This window comes from Psammomys obesus, unplaced genomic scaffold (genome assembly GCF_907164565.1).
Source record: "Psammomys obesus unplaced genomic scaffold, mPsaObe1.curated_primary_1811, whole genome shotgun sequence".
Taxonomy (NCBI): Eukaryota; Metazoa; Chordata; class Mammalia; order Rodentia; family Muridae; genus Psammomys; species Psammomys obesus.
This window is the reverse complement of record NW_026596152.1, coordinates 1,191,037-1,210,400: the sequence shown is the minus strand read 5'-3', so window position 1 is coordinate 1,210,400 and position 19,364 is coordinate 1,191,037. Positions and strand designations below refer to the sequence as shown.

At 52.9% G+C, this 19,364-nt stretch overlaps 2 protein-coding genes across 2 annotated transcripts; one reads left to right on the top strand and one right to left on the bottom strand.

The window, feature by feature from the left end:
• Nucleotides 1-7,224: 7,224 nt before the first annotated feature.
• Nucleotides 7,225-10,455, bottom strand: Shbg (sex hormone binding globulin). Its single transcript, XM_055593990.1, has 8 exons — nt 10,065-10,455; nt 9,825-9,916; nt 9,480-9,669; nt 9,067-9,228; nt 8,796-8,955; nt 8,208-8,344; nt 7,739-7,937; nt 7,225-7,373 (listed from the first exon to the last, which is right to left on the bottom strand). The coding sequence occupies exons 1-8, from the start codon at nt 10,323-10,325 to the stop codon at nt 7,225-7,227; spliced, it is 1,350 nt and encodes a 449-aa protein (XP_055449965.1). The 5' UTR covers nt 10,326-10,455.
• A 2,593-nt stretch (nt 10,456-13,048) lies between these two features.
• On the top strand, nt 13,049-15,386 carry Sat2 (spermidine/spermine N1-acetyltransferase family member 2). Its single transcript, XM_055594228.1, has 7 exons — nt 13,049-13,179; nt 13,413-13,492; nt 13,658-13,709; nt 13,815-13,898; nt 13,977-14,078; nt 14,234-14,274; nt 14,606-15,386. The coding sequence occupies exons 2-7, from the start codon at nt 13,427-13,429 to the stop codon at nt 14,771-14,773; spliced, it is 513 nt and encodes a 170-aa protein (XP_055450203.1). The 5' UTR covers nt 13,049-13,179; nt 13,413-13,426; the 3' UTR covers nt 14,774-15,386.
• Nucleotides 15,387-19,364: the final 3,978 nt, after the last annotated feature.

The following is a 19,364-nucleotide window of genomic DNA, read 5'->3' as shown; positions in this document are numbered from 1 at the left end:
GATATATGAAAACATGTCGGCATGATTGCGGTAGCACTGGGTTTGTTTTGTTCTTGAGACAGGGTCTCATGTATCCCAGGCTGCTCTAGGACACTCATCTGAAGTGTCCAAGGATGAATTTGAACTCCTGATCCTCTGGCTTCGACTCTTGAACCCTGGGATTGCCGGTGTCCACCATCATATCCAGTGCCAGCCCAAATCCTGAGCTGCGATCCCCCTTCCTCTGCTGAAATCGCAGCTGTATGCATGTGGCCACGTCCGATTGTAACTCCAGTTTTACTCCAAGCTTTTCGAAAGTAATTCCAGCATTTGAAACTGTGAAATGACACGATTAAACTGAATGGTGACCATATCTGGATTCAGCTTCTTGGGAGACTGGGGGAAAAGGATTGGTTGAGGCCAGGAGTTCAGAGTCAGTCAGGATTAGATGCTAACTCAGAAAAATAGAAGAAGAAGAAGAAGAAGAAGAAGAAGAAGAAGAAGAAGAGGAGGAGGAGGAGGAGGAGGAGGAGGAGGAGGAGGAGGAGGAGGAAGAGGAAGAAGAAGGGAGCCAGATGTGCTAAGCCATGCTGGTAACACAAACTGAGTGTGTGAGGATGACTTTTGAAGCCAACCTGGGCTAATAGAGAAATCTTGTCTCAAAAATAAAGCCAGTGTGTGTGTGTGTGTTTAAGGCCAGGAGACTTTATGGCGTATTGAAGTAGGAGAGGCGACAGACTTGAACAGCGATGATGAGATGTGAGGGTGAGTCACAGACCTAGTCCAGAAGCAGGTGAACAGTGGGAATAAGGCAGCGAAAGGAATCCTGGCCGGACCTCAGCTCTTCTCCGGAGCGCCTGGATCAGGAACTTCACTTTGTCTATGCCCTTCCCCACCCCGGTACTGAGAGCTGGACCCCAGGGCCCTAAATATAACAGGTGAACACTCTATCCCTGAACCATCCTCCCCTACCCTAGGCTCTAGGCTCCTTGACAGTAGGCCTTATCTTAGCAAGATAATGCTGCTGGTGAATTAAACGGAAACTTGGAACGGCTTCTCCTTCAAGAAACCCCAGGAAAGCAGTCTGCTGTCTCCAGTAGAAGAGGGGCACTAAACTGAAAGCACACGCACGCACGCACGCGCGCACGCGCACACACGCATACACACACACACACACACACACACACACGCACACACACACACACGCATGCACGCACACATGCACAAACGTGGCAAATACAGCCAATGGTGGCCTCCAGCTTCTTGTCTCCGTCTCTACCCTGGGCCCCAGGCTCACTTGCTTAGAAAGAAAGGGAGAATGCCTTCTGGCCACTAGAGGCAGGTCACTGAACAGGATGCCTGCCACCCCCCCTCTTGTGACTTCCATAGGTAAGGAGGGACAGGGAGGGAGGGACCAGTTCTGTACCCGCCGCCTGACCCCCAACCTGTACTCAGAGGGAGCCGAGTTGAGAAAGGCCCCGTGGTGCACCTGGGGGCAAAAAATCATTAAACCCAGCCTCGGCCTGGCTACATCCGGCCTCTGTGTACAGAGCCCTGGGCCAGTCCCAAACAAAGGGGGAGCAAGAGGAGAAGAACCTGCTCTTTGGAACCTGCCTCCATCCAGGGTCTGCCCCTTCTCACTGCCAGAGGGGGGCGGCCTACAGGCAAAAGTCTATGCCCTCACATGCCAGAATTCCAGGAGTTAGCCTTTTTCCCCATGATTTACGTGTGTGTGTGTGTGTGTGTGTGTGTGTGAGAGAGAGAGAGAGAGAGAGAGAGAGGATTTTCTGAGGACTAGGGGAAGTTGGTAGTGGGAAAAGGGTAGGAGGGTGGGGCCAGGAGGAGACGAGGCAGGGGGGAGACAGTTGGGATATAAAATGAATAAATTATCAAAAACTTAAACTTGTAGGACTCGGTTCTCTCCATCCATTTTACGGAAGTCTGAGGAATGAAACTCGGGGAGTCATGCTCGGTAGCCTCTTGGTACCAGCCAAGCCATTCGGCCCTAATAGCAGGATTTTGATGGGTGAGTTAAACAAGGTGGATCTTTGCAAAGACTAGGAAAGCTCAGGGGTTTTGGTTTTTGTTTTTGTTTTTTTACAAGCTGGAAGGAACCTTCCTGGTACAGCTCAGTGATGGAGCAATTAGCACTGGAAAAAAATATTTCTCTGGATGGGTAGAGGCAATATTTGTACAACATGCGAATAAATGTCCTTTGTGCCCCTGAGATGAACAGTTGACGCTGGTTAGGAGGGTAAGTTCCAGGTTGCTTGTGTTTTGCCACAATTAAAACAAAACAAAACAGTAAGATGAAAACACAAATGTTCCTGCCCTGACCAGATGGAGCCCAGGCGCTCAGCAGGACACACCAGGCCTCCATCACATGACCCAAGGAGCCTTGCTTCCTTCGCTCTCCGGCTACCCACGGCTCAGCCACGTGACGTGCCCTCGCTCTGTGGGTTCAGCAGCCTGAGATCCCCTCTTCAAGCGTGGCATCGATAAAAAGCGGCGGTGAGCTCACATTGGGCACTTTTCACAAGCCCTGCGGTAGGTGTTTTCACCTATGTGAGTCCGTCAGATCTTCGGAGCACCCCCAGACACAGAAAAGCCAACTTCTGTAAGTTCAAGACTGGCCTGGTCTACCTAGTGAATTCTAGGCCAGCAGGGGTTACATAGTTAAACCCTGTCTAGGTAAAATGGTGGAGATTGAGAGTTAAAGTCATTTCTTCAACTTTGAGCCTCTAATGGCTCATCCTTTTGATGAAATTAATATCTAGGTCACCTGGTGTCCCGTTTTGTGGGGTTTTGTTTTCCTTCCTTCCTTTACTTACTTATTTGCTTACTTCGGTTTCTCCAGGCAGGGTTTCTCTGTGTAGCCCTGGCTCTCCTGGAACTCACTTTGTCCAATAGGTTGGCCTCAAACTCACAGAGCTCTACCTGCCTCTGCCTCCCGGAGTGCTGGGATTAAAGGAGTGTGCCACAGCACCCGGCCTGTTCTTAATAGCATCTCACAAACGTGTCTCTCAACACCCAGGGTCTACAGGGACCATCAGGCCTGCTTTGTCCTTAGAACCCTGCAATGACAGGGCTTGGCGTCCTGTCGGTAGCCAATAAATATTAGTTGAAAGAAAGAGAGAGAGAGGACGGAGCAGACAAGCGGGGAGGGAGAGGCAGCGGCCAGGGTGGATGAGAGGAGTAGGCCAGGCCTTGAGGCTTCAGGGTGTGCTGCCAAATCTGGAAAGTTTTATTTTGGCGGGGGCTTGGGGGCTGGAGAAGGCGAGGGATGTTGAGCGGGCACAGTGGATGCCCTTGGTGGGGGCTTGGCAAAGTCTGCGTCGAAGCAAAGTCAGTCTTAATGAAAGAGTGTAGACAGCTCTGGACTGCGGTCAGGAATCTGGGAATCTAGGGCAGGCTGGAGAAGAAAGGTTGGGGGCACAGTGTCCCGCAGAGGACAGGGTAGAGGCAGAGGAGAAAAGCCAGCCTCTGAGACATTCTGGGCACACAAAGTCAGGAAGTTAGGACACGGAGCCCAGCCCTCCCGGATGGACTCCTGCGTGTATACAGGCTCCTCACTCTGCTCCCTGCTCCCTAACACCCGAGGCTTCCACCAGCCGAAGTCTCATTATTCAGGTATCCACGCCAGCAACAGACCTCAGAGGCCTTTCCTGATCACCTGCTGCCCCACCCAGTACAGCCACTTCTTCCTCCCTCTATTCTGGTCTTGGCTTTTACTCCCTACTTGAAATGGTGCTTTTTTCAGGGAAGGTGTTTTTGTTTTTTGTTCTGAGACAGGTCTCAGTATGTAGCCCTGACTGGATCAGAACTCTCTGTGTAGACCAGGCTGGCCTTGAACTCACAGGGATACAGAGATCCTCTTGCCTGTGACTTCCAAGTGTTGGGGTTAAAGGTGTGCACACTACACCCAGCTTGAATTTTTTTTTTTATTTGTATTATAGGTGTTTTGACTGAGCGTGTCTACCCATCAAGTGTGTGCAGTGCCCACAAGGGCCAGCAGAGGGTGCTGGATCCCTTGGAACTGGAGTCACAGACAGTGGTGGGTTCTGAGAAAGGAATCTCAATCCTTGGGAAGAACCACAATGCTCTTAGCCTCTGAGACATCTCTCCAGCGCCCTTGTTTGATTTTTAAAGCGTGGTCTCATATAATCCAGGCTAGCCTTGACTCTCTATAGCCAAGGATGGCCCTTGAAGTCCTTGTTCCTTCTGATCCCGCCCCCCAAAACACTGGGATTACAGACTGAGCTACCAACCTAAGTACAGTTTTTGTTTTGTTGAGTTTTTAGGTAGGGTCTCTGCAGCCCAGGCTGTCCGTGCTGTCTCCTTCCAAACCCTGAGATGACTGGCAGGAGCCACCTACTGTTGCTTGGCATTATTGTCCCCTCCTACCATACAGCGAGAGCCACAGCAGTAAGAATTGTGTGTGTCCTTTTCACCAACGTGGCCTAGGTGGCCAGAACAGAGGTTGACACACAGCCTCTGTCAGCTGAATGAACACGCCCAGGTGGCCAAGGCCTCAGACCTGAATGTGGGCTCCCTGGTCACGCTGAGCAGTGTGTGTGTGTGTGTGGGGGGGGGAGCTAGGCTTGTGCCTTCCTGAGACCTCCTCAGTCTGCAGCCATCAAGGCTGCCCTGGCTGATCTCTGCTGTCCAGGGGGTGAGGCCCCATGGCTTGGTTCCGGGGGGGCTGGGGCTTTGCATGCAGTGTTTGGTAGGGTGCCTGCCTACCAGGCACAAAACCCTGGGTCTCTCTCCAGTCCCCACAACTCTAACTTCGTGACCCACACCTGGGAGTTCAGTACGGGCAGAGGAGCAGAGGCTCAGGGTCTTCCTGGACTACAGGTCAACTTTGAAGCCGGCATGGATTACAGCAGATCTTTTCCCCACTGAAAAAAATAAAAACCGAAGAAAGGCAGGGCGGTTGTTGCAAGATATTTGATCCCATCATGAACCCCAAAACTGAACTGTAAAACCCCGTTTCTTGCTTGGTGTGGCTGAGCCCTGTGGCACACCTTTAGTCCAGCAGCTATTGTTATTGTAAACAGCTGATAACGGTGTGCCTCAGCCACGCACGCTCCTTTAATGCAGAGGCTCTCTGTAAACAATGGAGGTCTAGGCCAAGAGCAGAGCAAGAAACCAGCGGGCAGGGATTAAAGAGTAGGAGGGACTTTGAGTTGAGGGGTATTTAAGACAGCATGGAGAAGAAAGGGCTATTAGCCCAAACTCTGGCTTTAGCTTAGGCTTCAACTCCTCAGCTCCCTGGCTTTTTGGGATTTAAGCTAGCAAGCTTTTGGCCTTGGGTTTTTTGGTCTTTTCCTCCTGGGCTGTGAGTTGAGCTAGAGAGCCTTTGGGTTTTTGTTGTTGTTTTTGTTTTTCCATCTGGAGCAGAGCTGAGAAGGAAGGTCCCCTGGGTGTTTTCTCTGCCTCTCTGAGCTAGCAGGTTTTCACCTCAGCATCTGGCTCCTGAGTCTTTATTAGGAAAATAGAACAGTTGGGATTTTCATCTTTGTTTATAACAACAGGCAGCGGTGGCACGCGCCTTTAATCCCAGCATTTGGGAGGCAGAGGCAGGTGGATCTCTGCAAGTTCGAGGCCAGCGTGGTCTACGTGGTCTACAGACTGAGTTCCAGGACAGCCAGGGCTACACAGAGAAACCCTGCCGTGGGGTGGGGAGTGACAAAAACAAGTAAGTAACTAAATTAAAACAAGCTCTCTCTATTCTCTGTGACTCTATGTGGGGTCAGCCTGCTCTACCTCCCAAGTTCCAGGGCAGCCAGGGCTACAGGGTGAGACTGAGGGACGGAACAGAGGGCTTGAGCCTGGGGACTGTGGCAGCTAGAACCCAGACTCCTCCTCTCCTCCTCCTCCTCCTCCTCCTCCTCCTCCTCCTCCTCCTCCTCCTCCTCCTCCTCCTCCTCTTCTTCCCCTCCCCCTCTTCTTCTTCTTGCTCCCCAACCCTTCCTCCTCCTTCTTTTTCTTTCAAGGCAGGGTTCCTCTGTGTAGCCTTGGCTGTTCCAGACTCAATTCGTTGACCAGGCTGGCCTCCAACTCACAGAGATCCGTCTACCTCTGCCTCCCGAGTGCTGGGATCACAGGCGTGTGCCGCTTTGCCCGGCTGACACAATGGCTCTAGTAAGAGCTGAGACCTGGAGCCGGAGGCTTGGGCATGAAGGTTCCCGCGGACAGTGAGGGCCGCCGGTGTTCTCCCGGGGCGTGGTAAGTGAACTGGCTCGCGGTATTGTTTTTATTTCTAGGCAGGGTCTCAGGCTGGAGACGTGCTTTGGTGCGAGTGCGGTTGCCTAGCACGCACACATCCTGATTCCATCCCCAGCACCGCAAAGCACACGCAGACAGACCCGCAGGTCTCCGCCGCGCTGCACGGAGGTCGCCGGTGAACTGCAGGACCTGCTCAGGCACCAGCCACCACGCCTCCTCCCGGATGCCGCGCACCCTCCCTGGCTTCCAGCGTGCTGGAGGGAGCGACACCCCCAGTCCCTCTCTTAATTCTTTGACTGCAGAAATTTTCCTGAATCTGCCTTTTCTCTCCAGTTGGAACCAGGACAGACCAGTTTTTGTTTAACGGGAGAATACTAAATCCTCTGTGACAGCAACAAAGACGAAGCGCGGAGAGTTGCTGCTTTGACCCCTCTGCCCCTTTTGCCTCGCTCCTTTCCATTCCTTCCCGATCTTTCCCAGAACGCCTTCCCCATCTTTCTGCAGCGCTCTTACGCCCCCTGCTGCCCCTTCCCTGGACAGCAGTGGCCGTGCCGAATTCTCCCACTGACTTGAAGGAGGGAAGCTTGAGTCTAGGTGGGGCGTGGGGAGAGGGCAGGCTCCTGGGCTCAGCCTCCGGAAAACTCTCTCTGCCTTCCCTTCTAGGGCATAGCCTCCGGTCTCTGCGCTGCCACCACTGAGCTTTTGCAGCACATAATTTCCAATTGTGCTTCTCTCTGTTGCCTGTGAAGCAAACCCGCCTCTCCCTCGAGTCCAGGAGCCCCAAAAGGAAGCACAGTTGCATTTACTCCTCAATGCATCTCAGTGCTTGCCACACTGCCTGGCTCACTGCCAGAGCACGGTAAATATTTGTTGAATAAATGGGCGAGTTGCAATCAAAGCTCTTTATTTTTAAAGACAGGGTTTCGCATGGCCCAGGCTGAGGCCTTACCCGCCCAGCATTGTCTCTCCTGGGTGTATGGGCATGCACCACCAGGCCTGCTTCTCAAAGGGGCTCTACAGGGAGGTGCGGCTGTCATTGCCCAGGCTCTGAGGGCAGCTGTGAGTCCAGATGCCCTGGCTTCTGCTCAGGGCCCGGTCTATGTCCAGTCTCTGCCCTTGCACCCAGAGATCACTCAGGCAAAAGGAGACCGAAGAGACCTCTCCTAGAGGGAGGTGACACAAAGCATCAGGACTCAGGCCCTGTGGCTCCAGCCCCAGAGTCTGAACTCCCACAATCACTTAGACCAAGGCTTGCTATGTAGCCAAGGCTAGCCTGGCACATGCACTCTTCATGAGCCTCCCAGTGTTGACTGTAACACACACACACACACACTTATGTATAAGTATGTATATCACACCTGGCCCCCTTCTTGCTCCTGTTTTCTAGTTATAAAACCGTGGGCCTTGGGCATACTAGGTTCATGCTCTGGGCCTGGGCAGCACCCCAGAAGTCCCCCCAGAGGTCTCCTTCCCCTCAGAACCTGTTTTCCTTCCCTTTAGCTGATTTACTCAAATAGCATTCTCTTACCCGGTAAAGCCCCAAGGGAGAGGTGGCCCTGAGGCTGGGACCAGAGGGAGGCAATTCTCGAAAGAGACCCAGAAAGGGCTGCCATCTTCTGTCCTTGGCTCAGCACCACTTTGAATATATCCAGCTTCAGCCGGAGAGGGAGCCCCATGTCCAAGGGGAACACGAGTCTGGAGTCTGCTTCGGAGGACAGCACCACCTCCTGCGGTGTGCAGGCAGAGCCGGGGTTAGGAGGAAGAATGGGCCATCACAGCGCCTGGCCCCTCTGGTCTACACTGCCACGCAGTTTCCTGGCCTGGCATTCTACGAAACCATCCCCAGCCCCAAATACACATGTTTGCAATCTGTGAACAGCTACAAGGTAGTTCCCTGATCTGAATGCCCTCTTAACCCTCCCTGCTACTAAAACCCTTTCACTGTATTTCTCCCAGAATCCACTAAATCGAGCCAGCAGCCCACCCTCCCCCTTTACCTGATCTTGCAGGTGAAGGGTAAGCCAAGAAGAATTTGTTCCTGTCCCAAGAGAAAGGAGACATCCTGAGCCATCCACCAGCTTAAATCCCAGCTCCAGAGAAAAGGTCCAGGGGGCTGTGTGAGGCTGCGGAATGTCTAGGGGAGAAATGATCTTCCTCAGGCCTTGAGGCTTGGGCTTGGGGGTGGGAGCGTTGGCTCAGTGGTTAAGAGCAGTTATTGTTGTTAAAAGGACCAGGGCTTGATTCCCAGGTCCCACGTGGAAGCTCACTACCTCCTCAGGCACCAGGCAGTCTCGTGGTGCACATCCAGGCAAAACACCCACCCACATAAAATAATAAAAAATAAACCCAAGCCGCGTGCGGTGGCGCAAGCCTGTAATCCCAGCGCTCGGGGAGGCACAAGCAGGCGCATTTCTGTGAGTTGGAGGCCAGCCTGGTCTACAAAGCGAGTGCAGGACAGCCAAGGTTACACAGAGAAACCCTGTCTCGAAAAACAATAAACTAACTAAGTGTAAGATTTGGGTTTTAGGAAGAGATGGACACATTGTTAAGGAGGGGAAGGCCTTGGAGAATTTTTAAAAGTCTACCTCGCAGACTGAATTCTGCATGGGTCCCTGGAGGAAAGAACAGCCCAGGTTGCCAGTCCACATCACACCTTCCCGGGCTCCCCGGGGCGGAGGGTGGGAGCTGAGCCTCCTGGCCCAGCCAGGTATCTCGGCGAATGCAGCCATCCAGGGCAGGAGCCAGCTGAAGGGGCGGAGCCAGGGCATCTTAGCTTTCCCTCGCAGCTCTGACTCCACCCCCTCTCCCGGAGACCTGAACTCAGGTTTCCGAAGCTTGGCCCGGGGATGTAGTTACCGGAAACCGGAGGCTGGAGGTGGGGAGGAGGAACCCCCCTAGCGCAATCCTCATGCTAGGCTGAGAATGGTCCAACAGGGACTCGGAGACTTGTCTCAGGCTCAGCAGCTCCTGCCCGTCCACCCACAGCAGCAGCGAGTCCCCGTTCATCTTCAGCTCCACCTACAGGAGGAGGGGGTCGGAAGCGGAATGAGAGGCCCTGAGCCCGCCACGTTCTTCAGGGGCAGCCGAGAGAAGGTGCTCTCGAGGGCCCGACGGAGGCTCACGCCGACGTGCTGACTGTGCCACCTGACGAAGCAGGGACGGGGGCAGCTGCTTCACAGGGACTGTGTGCAGCCCAGACGGAGAACCACAGCCAAAGCGCGCTCCGTTCTCCTCGGAGAACCCGCCCCACACAGGAAGAGCTCTCTCACCCGGTGCCATCTCCCATCGTTGAGCTGAGGGCCAACGCCCACTGTGAGCCGAGCCCAGGGGCTGTGCAGCTGGATCTCAGGCTGGCCCTCCCGGAGCCCCAGCAGGAACCAGTCTTCCTCAGTGTTGGTGTCTCCGTAAAAAATCACTCCCTCTGGATCCCAGGTGCGAAACTCAAAGGAGGAATAGGGCCTGGGGGACACCGAGGAAAGGCTGTGTGTGGGGCGTGCGGGGTTTCAGGGCTGGGGGAAGAGGTACCTGGCAGATAATACATGGGGAAAGGGGACGAGGAGACGGGGGGAGAGGTCCGGTGGGGGCTAGGTTGAGAGGCCAAGCGACTCGCATACTTGCTGACTTTGGTGAGGTCGATGGTCATAACAGTGACGGGCTCGTGTCCTGGGCCATTGCTGAGGTACCTAGCAGGAGGGACCTGAGCACTCTACCCGAAAACAAACAAAAAGATAAATGAGCTGACCAAAGACATTTCAGAGACAGAAAGGTAGAGCCACGGGGTCAGAGGAGGAGAGGAGGGAGAAAGACAGAGCCACGTGCAGCTCGGTGAAACACCGGGAGGATGAGAGGCCTACCCCGTTTTGCCCCTGGGTAGGGACTCCGTGTCCCTGGGCCTGACCCTGCTGGATGTGGGACGGTGGGAGCAGCAGCAACAGCAGCAGCAGTCGCCACCGGTGCTGGGAGCCTACAGATTCTCCAGTCCCCATAGTTAGCTGCCGTCCGCTCTGTGGCTCAGGCCGTCTGAGGAGAGCCAGACGGGGGAGGCGGCCTTGCACAGGGGTGGTGAGGCTTAAAGGTTGTTCCGTGGGAAGAAAGGGGACAGGAGATAGGGACATTGACCTTGTGGCCTCTCTGAAGGCAAATGAGGTGAGGGACAGAGTCCCTCCTCTGTCGTACTCCTGCAGCCAAGATATATATGTGAGGCCACCAGTCTCTTCCCCTCCCCTGCCATCCAGTGCGGCTCCTCCAAGCACAAGGCCGCCTTGGTAGACTTGAGATCTGGAAACTGACCTCCTAATTAGCATCCTCTATCTGGGCCAGCGCGGGGTGTGGCCCCAGATATCTCGGTGACTGGCCTTGGGAGACTCCCGTCACCCCTGCTTCTTGGCCTTGTCTGTGCTGAGGAGCACAGTCCCGCCTTTACGTGAGTTGTGAAGAGGACGGCAGCCATGCAGGCAGAGCTCCCGGAGGCTGATAGCGCGCCTCCCTTCATTTTCCCAGACCCATGGGGCTGTTCCCACAAGAAGGCACTGTCTCTCCCTGTGTGTTAGTGGATGCTAAGAAGAAATCTGCCAATAACTGAAGCACTGGGGAGATAGAGGCGGTAAAGTCGTGAGTTCTCGTCTAAGCTGGACTACACAGAAAGACTGTTCTAAGAGTGGCTAAGAGCACCTGCTGCCAGACCTAGTGACTTCAGTTCACTCCACAGCATCCAGATGATCAAGGAGAAAGTTTACTCCTGAAACTTGTCTTCTGACTTCCACAAACACACGTGCACACGTGTGCAAAGGCACGTGTTACACACACACACACACTCAAATGTTTTGTTTTTGTTTTTTTAAAGGAAGGAGAAATATAATTTAAGAAGCAATAAATACTCTGTTTAATCCCATCATTTGGGAGGCAGAAGCATGTGGCAGGTGGATCTCTGTGAGTTTGAAGTCAGCCTGGTCTACGTTGCAAATTCCAGGCCAGCCGTTAGTTAAGTGTATTTGTCTGTGGCATGAGGCTGCAGGGCCAGGGGAGGCCAGAAGAGGGCGTAGGGTCCTCTGGAGCTGGAATCACAGGTATTTGCCAGCCTCCTGATCTGAGTGCTGAGAACCAAACTGAGGCCCCTCCCTTACTCTCAGCAGCTAGAAGGCAGAAGCAGAGGGAGGTGCAGGCCAGCCAGTTCTAGGCCAACCAAGGCTACATAGCCCTGTCTCAAAAGGAAGAAAAGGGTGGGGGTGGCGGTGGCACTGGAGAGACGGTTCCAGGGTTCAGAGCACTGGGTGCTCCTCCAGAGGACTGGCTTCTGTTCCCCTCTCTCACATGATGGCTCACAACCAGTGGTAGCTCTAGTTCCGCAGGCTTCAACACTCTCTTTTGGCCTGTGCAGGTTCCAGGCTTGTAAGCGTTTCACAGATACACATGCAGGCAAACAGCCATACACATAAAATGAAATTTAAATTTTTATATGTTAAAAAGACGTGGCGCACGCCTTTGGTTTCAGCACTCGGGAGGCAGAGACAGGCGGGTCTCTGTGAGTTTGAGGCCAGCCTGGTCTACAGAGCAAGTCCAAGACAGCCAGGGCTACACAGAGAAACCCTGTCTCAAATAAAAAAGGAAGAACCCAACTTCTAACCCAGGTCCTCTGGAAGAGCAGTGATTGGTGTCTCTGAGACTGCTGAGCCATCTCTCCAGCCCAGAAAATAAACGCACTAAAACAAAACAAACAAACAAACAAACAAACCCCAAAGGCACGGGGCTGGAGCGACAGCTCGGTGGTTGAAAGCGCTGGCTGCTCTTCCATAGGACCCAGGTTCAATCCTTAGCACCCGTGCCGCGGCTCACGACGGTAAGTAACCCGCTTCCAGAGGATCCAGCACCCTCACACAGACGGCCATGCAGGCAAAACACCAATGCACATAAAATAATAAATGCATTTTTAAAGTTTAAGAAGGCAGTTGGAGAGTCCGGCTGCTCTTGGGGAGGGGGGGGAGAGCTGGGTTTGAGTCCCAGCACCACATGGCGGCTCTCAGAAGAGGGCTCCTCCTCCGGGGGGCGGGGGGGGCTGGGTTTGAGTCCCAGCACCACATGGCGGCTCTCAGAAGAGGGCTCCTCCTCCGGCTTCTGAGGTACCAGAAATAAATGTGTGCGGGTGCACACGCAGGCCAGACACTCAGCGCTCTCTCTCACACAAACAAGCCCGGAAAAGCCGCACGTGGACCCTCAGCCTCCGAGTCTGAGAGCCCAGCTCAGAGCTCAGCTGGGTGACGGCTCTGGAGGTAAGGCGCTTGCTGAACAAACGCGAAGAGCTGAGCGGAGATTGTCCACCACCCACATAGCACCTGGCCAGGGCGGGCCGCCTCCGACACCCCTACTGCCGGGAAGAAGAGGCGGTGGGGCTATGAAGAGGGGAATGCCTGCAGCTCCCCGGCCAGCCGCCCAGGTGCCCCAAAAGGGCTGTCTCAAGTTAAGGTGGAGAAGACGCTCAGCCTTGGCCTCGTGCTCCTCCACACACCTGTGCCCGCTGCTCATGAGCACGCACAGCACTCACCGAGGCGGCACACGCCTGTAATCCCAGCACTGGAGAGGCAGGGGCAGACGGATCTCTGTGAGTTTGAGGCCAGCCTGGGCTACACAGTGTTCTCAGTTACACGGATTTATTATAGGACCTAATGTGGAACATTTTAAACCCAAATGTTCCTTTGAGAACAACACTCTGAGCCACAGAACAACTATAGGAAGCAAGTGAAGGGTTGTTCAGCGTGTGCAGAGGTGCAGCCTTTAACCCCCAGAACCGAAGACGGAGGGAGGGACAGAGCGGAAGAGGCGAAGCTGCCCGGGGCGGAGCATGGGGGGCTTGGGCTCACGCAGGTTCTGGGCTGCAAGACTACGAAGCGTGAAAACCAGAGCGGCCAGCGGGCGCACACTTGAGTTCAAGCGGTGTAGGAGACTTGCTGCTCGGCGAGCTGCGCTCCGAGCCAGGTCACGGGACCACGGGGCCAGGCGGGGCCGGGGTGGGGGTGAGGGGAAACGCTCTAAACAGCAAGCCGACGGGTGGAGGGAGGGCCGGGGGTTCGCGGCCTGGGCCCGCAGAGGAGACCGCGGGGCCGGGCCCCCGGGTGGGAGCCCCCGGCAGCCCCCCTGCCCGCACCCTCGGCCCTGAGACACGAGCTGGAACGGAAGTGGGGTTGACTCTGATCTTTGATCCCTGACAGTGAGGAGGATCCGGATGGCGTCCGCGAGGATCCGAGAGGCCCGGGAGGGAGACTGCGGCCACATTATGAGGATGATCCGGGTGAGGACTTTCGGGCCGGGGGACAGAGTGTGGAGGGGTGGGCGCAGCGCGGCCGGAGTGAGGGCCTGGGGCCAGGGCTGGGCCTCCGCTCCCCGCTCCCCGCTCCCCGCTCCCGGGGCGCCAGGGCCAGCCTGCCCTAACGTCGCCTTGGTACTCCCGCTGTAGGAACTGGCAGAGTACGAGAAACTGTCCCATAAAGTGAAGATCAACGAGGAAGGTGATGCGCTGTGCACCTGGGTCCTGACCGCGGCCGGGGTGGAAGGATGGGTTCCTAGAATGGGGCTAATCCGGTTCTCCCCGCCCTCACCTCCACTCTCCACAGCCCTGAGAGCAGATGGCTTTGGGGAGAACCCTTTCTTTCGCTGTTTGGTGGCAGAGATTGTCCCAGCTCCTGGGGATCAAGAAGGTAAGGGACCCTCCAGGCGTCCTCTGTCCCCCGAGTGTCTGTCGTCGTGGAAGCCTTACCCTTTCCTCTCACTTTCAGCGCCCCGAGTGGTGGGCTACGGGGTATACTACTTCATCTACAGCACGTGGACGGGTCGCAACGTTTATCTTGAGGACATCTTTGTGATGCCGCAATATCGGGGTACTGGCAGGGGCTGAAGGGTGGACACAGAGTACCCACAGACCCACGTGGACCCTCAGACCCCATTCCCTTCCCTGCCCCCAACCTCAGCCTATGGTTTCCTTTGATATCCACTTCAGCTCAAATAATAGTGCCTTCCCCCCTTCTCCACACAGGTCAAGGGATTGGTACCAAAATTATCAAAAAGGTGGCTGAGGTGAGCAAAGCTGTGGGGGTTACAAACTAGTTCCTCCCCAAACAAAAACAAAAACCAGCCAGTCAGCCAAACAAACCAACCAACCAAACCCGAGAATGGGGGTGTAGAGGTTGACTAAGGAGATGAGAAACATTTTCCTTTTTTCTTGTTGTTGTTGTACACAGGGTCTCTCTGTGTAGCCCTGACTGTCTTGGAACTTGCTCTGTAGGCCAGGCTGGCCTGGAACTCACAGGTCTACCTGCCTCTGCAGGAATGAAAAGTACACACAGCCAATGGCCGGCAACCCTTCTCTGTTGAGTCTGAGACAGTGCGTCTGTCTCTTCACCTGCAGGTCAGCCTGAATGAGGGGTGCTCCCAGTTCCGCCTGGCGGTCCTGGACTGGAACGAGAAGGCCGTTGGCTTGTACAGGTCTCTAGGAGCTCAAGATCTGACTGCATTGGAAGGCTGGCACTGCTTTGGGTTTGAAGGGGAGGCTATGAGGGCGCTGGCAGGACAGTGATGTCCCCTGGGGAGAGCTCTCACTGCTGTTGCCGCTCTGGGGTCCTGAGACCATCTCCACAGACGCTGAGCCAGACAGACACTCACCCAGAGGCCTCTGGGATGCACATTCCTCAGGTATAGAAAGAGGGGAAGTAAGGGCAAAGACTAGCAGAGGATGAAATGTACCGTGCTTGCTTTGCCCTGGTGTAGTATAGGGCAGAGGAGTGCATGACAGGATGCTCCTTTGGTTTTTCAGGTTGGAGACTTTTGCTCTGGTGAGGCAAGGGGGGTGGGGAGAGGGGGAGCCAGAGAGTTGGGAGTTGGGAGCACTGGTGGGCCCTAGCGACTTGGAGCACCCTAGTCTTAGCCTGTGAGAAAGAGAAAAGAGCAAGATCGTATAGGCATCTCAGCCTTGTCAGTCATCTGGGGCATCCAAAGGTCTTTCAGGACTGATGTGCCAAAGACCACAGACAACCTTCCATGGTCAGCTAGGTAGCTGTGACGGTGCAGTACTGGGGAGGCAGGGCTAGGAAAATCCCCTGAGCTCAGGGGTTCAGGGCCCACCGGGAAAATGAGGCCTGTCTTGTAAAAATAGATAAATAAATAAATAAATAAATAAATAAATAAATAAATACTGTCTTTATTACTAGTTTGACATCGCCTACACTAAAGTAAAACTAAACAAATCCAAAGCAAATTGTTAAAACCCTGGGGACAATAAAGGGTCTACACTGTGTATCCCTGGCTGGCCTGGAACTTACTGTGTGGACCACCACCTGGCCTAGATTCACTGCCTCTGCCTTGAGGGTGTGGGATTAACAGTGTGTGCCACCAGCGCAGTCCTTCATTGTGTTGTTTTGAGATAGCCTCTACCGTAGACTGGCCTCCGACTCCCTGTGTAGCCAGGGATGACCTTTGACTTCTGACCCTCTGCCTGTTAGTGCTGAGGGAACTGGCGAATGGCACGGTGCCCACTGTCCGGAGGTGCGGGGATGGATCACAGGGTGCACAGACGCTACAAAAGCATTCTTAATAATTTATTTTAATGTTATGTGTATTGGTGTTTCACCTGCATGTCTGTCTGTGTGAGGGGTCAGGTATTGGAGTTGCAGATGGCTGGGAGCCACATGTGGGTGCTGGGAATTGAACCTTGGTCCTCTGGAAGAGCAGTCAGTCCTCTAAATTGCTGAGACATCTCTCCAGACCCCACTTTTTTTTTTTACATTCATTTATTTATTCATATGTGTAGAGGCATTTTAATTTATAACTATGGCAAGAGATCACATCCAAAAATCTTCTGGGTCTGTGTGATCAGCTGGAACACAATCATGCCTTTAATCGAGGAGACAGAGGCAAGCAGATCTGAGTTCAAGGCCAGCCTGGTATAGAGCAAGTTTCATGTAAGAAAAGCTCAGGTCCAGGTATGGCGGTGTGCGACTTTAATCCCAAGCAATGAAAATAAACAGAGATCTGCCTGCCTATGCTTCCCTGAGTGCTGGGTGGATTTGATATCTTAAAGATTTGGGGAAATCCTGTTTCAGAACAAAATAGAAAAGATGTTTTACAGCCAGATGTGCTGGCACAGGCCTTAAATGCCAGCATTCAGGAGGCAGAGGCAGGCGGATCCCTGAGCTCCACATCAGCGTGGTCTTCAGAGCAAGTTCCAGGATAGCTAGTACTACACAGGAGAAACCCTTCTTCAAAAAAACCAAACCCCCCCAAAATAAAAAGATTTAAAATGGGCTGTAGCTGTAGCTCAATGCTGGAGTGCTTACTTAAAATGTGCAGGGCTGGGTCAAGAGCGCTGGCTGGTCTTTCAGAGGACGAAGGTTCAATTCCTCGCGCCCACATGACAGCTCACAACTGTCTGTAACTCCAGTTTCTATCCAACATCTCCATACATACATACATAAAGGCAAAACACCAATGCACATAGAAAATTAAAAATATATGTGTATATATATATATATATATATATATATATATATATATATATATACACACACACACACACACACACACACACACATATATGCACATATGTATATGGGCGATGGTGGTACACACCTTTAATCCCAGCACTTGAAAGGCAGAGGCAGGCTGATCTCTCTGAGTTTGATGTCAGCCTGGTCTACAGAGTGAGTTCCAGGATAGGCAGAGCTGCAGAGAGAAACCCTGTTTTGAAAAAGAAAAAAAAAAAAAAAAAAAAAAAAAGAAAACCAAAACAAAAAAATAAATAAGTAAAAGAAATAAAAGAAAAGGAAAGGGGCTGGAGAGATGGCTCAGAGGTTAAGAGCACTGGCTGTTCTTCTAAAGGTCTTGAGTTCAATTCCCAGCAACCACATGGTAGCTCACCACCATCTATAATGAGATCTGGTGCCCTCTTCTGGTGTTTTGCCTGCACTCACACATGAAGGCAGAATGCTGTATAAATAATAAATAAACAAATCTTAAAAAAAAAAAAAAAGAAAAGAAGAAAGAACTAAAAAAAAAAAGGAAAATGTCTTTTGGGGCTGGAGAGATGGCTCAGTGGTTAAGAGTACTGACTGCTCTTGCAGAGGTCCTGAGTTCAATTCCCAGCACCCACATGGCAGCTCACAAATGTCTATAGTGGGATTTGATGCCCTCTTCTGGTGTTCAAGTGTGAATGCAGACAAAACACACATATTCATAAAATACACAAATAAATCTTCATTAAAAAACAAAACCCATCTAGCTGGGGCCAGAAAGCGCACTTTCCGAGTCCTTGGGAAGCCCTGGGTTTGCTTTCCAGTCCCCAAATAAAATGAGAACAACAGCAGCCAAGAGTAGGCCAAAGGGACGGAGAAATGGCTCAGCAGCTACAAACAGTTTACACTGCTCTGGACGATCAGGGTTTGGTCTCCAGGACCCACACACAGCTCCAGTTCCTGGGGATTCAGCATTCCTTTCTCTTCTACCTGCACCTCACGCACACATGACACAGATATGTCCAAGTAAAAGACCCAGGAAGTTAGAGAAACACATTAAAAATAATTTAAACAGCAGATTCCACAACCAACCTCAGGCCAGACATGGTGTCTCACACCTGTAATCCTAGACCTTAGAAAGATGAGGTCTAGGAGCCAGCCTGGGCTCCATGGTAAGCTCTACGTGAGCCCGAGCTACAGAAGCAACTCCGTTTCAATAAATAAGAACCAAGGGGCTCGAGAGACTCAGGGGCTTACAGCACTGGCTGCTGTTCCAGAGGACCCAGGCTCAATCCCAGCACCCACATGGTGGCTCATGACCCTCTACAATGAGATCTGGTGCCCTCTTCTGGCCTGTTGGCTCATATGCAGGCAGAATATAAACAATAAACAATAATAAATATTTTTTAAAACCCAATAATTCAGACAAGAGAACATTCCTTGTGGGTTAAATACAATTCTGCCATGAGGACATTTACTTCCGATTCTACTCAACTAAATCGAAATTCATTTTCTCCTATGCTTTCAACCACCGTAGTCAGCAGAGAACTGTTGTGACTTTAACAGGTATAGAAGGGGCTAGGAAGATGGTTCAGTTCGTGAAGTCCTTGCCTGGGATGTATGAGGACCTGCATTTGAATCCCTACACTTACCTAAGAACCCAGGACTGCAGTGTGCTCCCAAGCTCAGTGCCGGGGCGGTGGAGACAGGGGCTCCCGGAATGGTGGAGCGCCAGGTTCACTGAGGGACCTTTTATCAAAACAAGGTGCGGGCTGGAGAGATGGCGCAGAGGCTAAGAGCACTGGCTGCTCTTCCAGAGGTCCTCAGTTCAATTCCCAGCACTCACATGGTGGCTCACAACCATCTGTAATGAGATCTGGTGCCCTTTTCTGGCCTGCAGACAGAATACTCTATGAGTAATAAATAAATGAATGTTAAAAAAAACAAAAACAAAACAAAACAAAAAACTGGTACCAAAGGTGATGGAGCACACCTTTGATTCCAGCACCCCAGAGGCAGAGAATTCCAGGACAGGCAGGGCTATGTAGAGAGAGACCCTGGCTCAAGAACAAAACCAACCAACCAAATAACTACACAAATAAGGTGGAGAGGCTCCTGAGATCATTCCGTCTGAGGGGCTGAGTTGGAGCTCCAGAGCCTTGAGGCTTGTGCAGTGCCTGCCCCCAACAAGTGAATGTAATAATCTTTTTCATCAGTGAAAGCTGATTGAGAAAACCTTCAGCACGGACCCATGCACGTGCACGAATACCCAAACGCACACCTGTGTACACACAGACCACGCACAGTCAACACTACGGGAAAGTCCTTGAGCGGGAGTGTGTTTCCATCATCTGCCAGGAGAGGGCGCAGACGGATCCCACAGGTTGTGGGCTCAATCCCCCCGAAGCGTCTGTTTCTCACTTCAGGTGCCAAAGTTAAGTCCAGGCCGTTTTCGCAATGCTTCTGACCAACCAGTTGTAAATCAGGTTCCCACAACCTCTCCCGGTTAACAGAATTAGCAAAGCAGGGCACGCACGGTGGCGCACGCCTGTGCTCCCAGCATTCAAGGAGGCAGAGGCAGGTGGACCTTTGTGAGTTCGAGGCCAGCCTGGTCTACAAAGCGAGTCCAGGACAGCCAGGGCTACACAGAGAAACCCTGTT

Bases quoted from the DNA above. Each gene is read 5' to 3' on its own strand.
- Shbg (XM_055593990.1), bottom strand. From the start codon at position 10,325: ATGTCCCTATCTCCTGTCCCCTTTCTTCCCACGGAACAACCTTTAAGC. The intron at 9,229-9,479 runs GTGAGAGAGCTC...CTCCTCCTGTAG, and splicing joins ACGATGGGAGATGGCACCGG to GTGGAGCTGAAGATGAACGG. The intron at 7,938-8,207 runs GTAAAGGGGGAG...TGCACACCGCAG, and splicing joins CCCTTCACCTGCAAGATCAG to GAGGTGGTGCTGTCCTCCGA.
- Sat2 (XM_055594228.1), top strand. From the start codon at position 13,427: ATGGCGTCCGCGAGGATCCGAGAGGCCCGGGAGGGAGACTGCGGCCAC. The intron at 13,710-13,814 runs GTGATGCGCTGT...CACTCTCCACAG, and splicing joins AGTGAAGATCAACGAGGAAG to CCCTGAGAGCAGATGGCTTT. The intron at 14,079-14,233 runs GTACTGGCAGGG...TTCTCCACACAG, and splicing joins TGTGATGCCGCAATATCGGG to GTCAAGGGATTGGTACCAAA.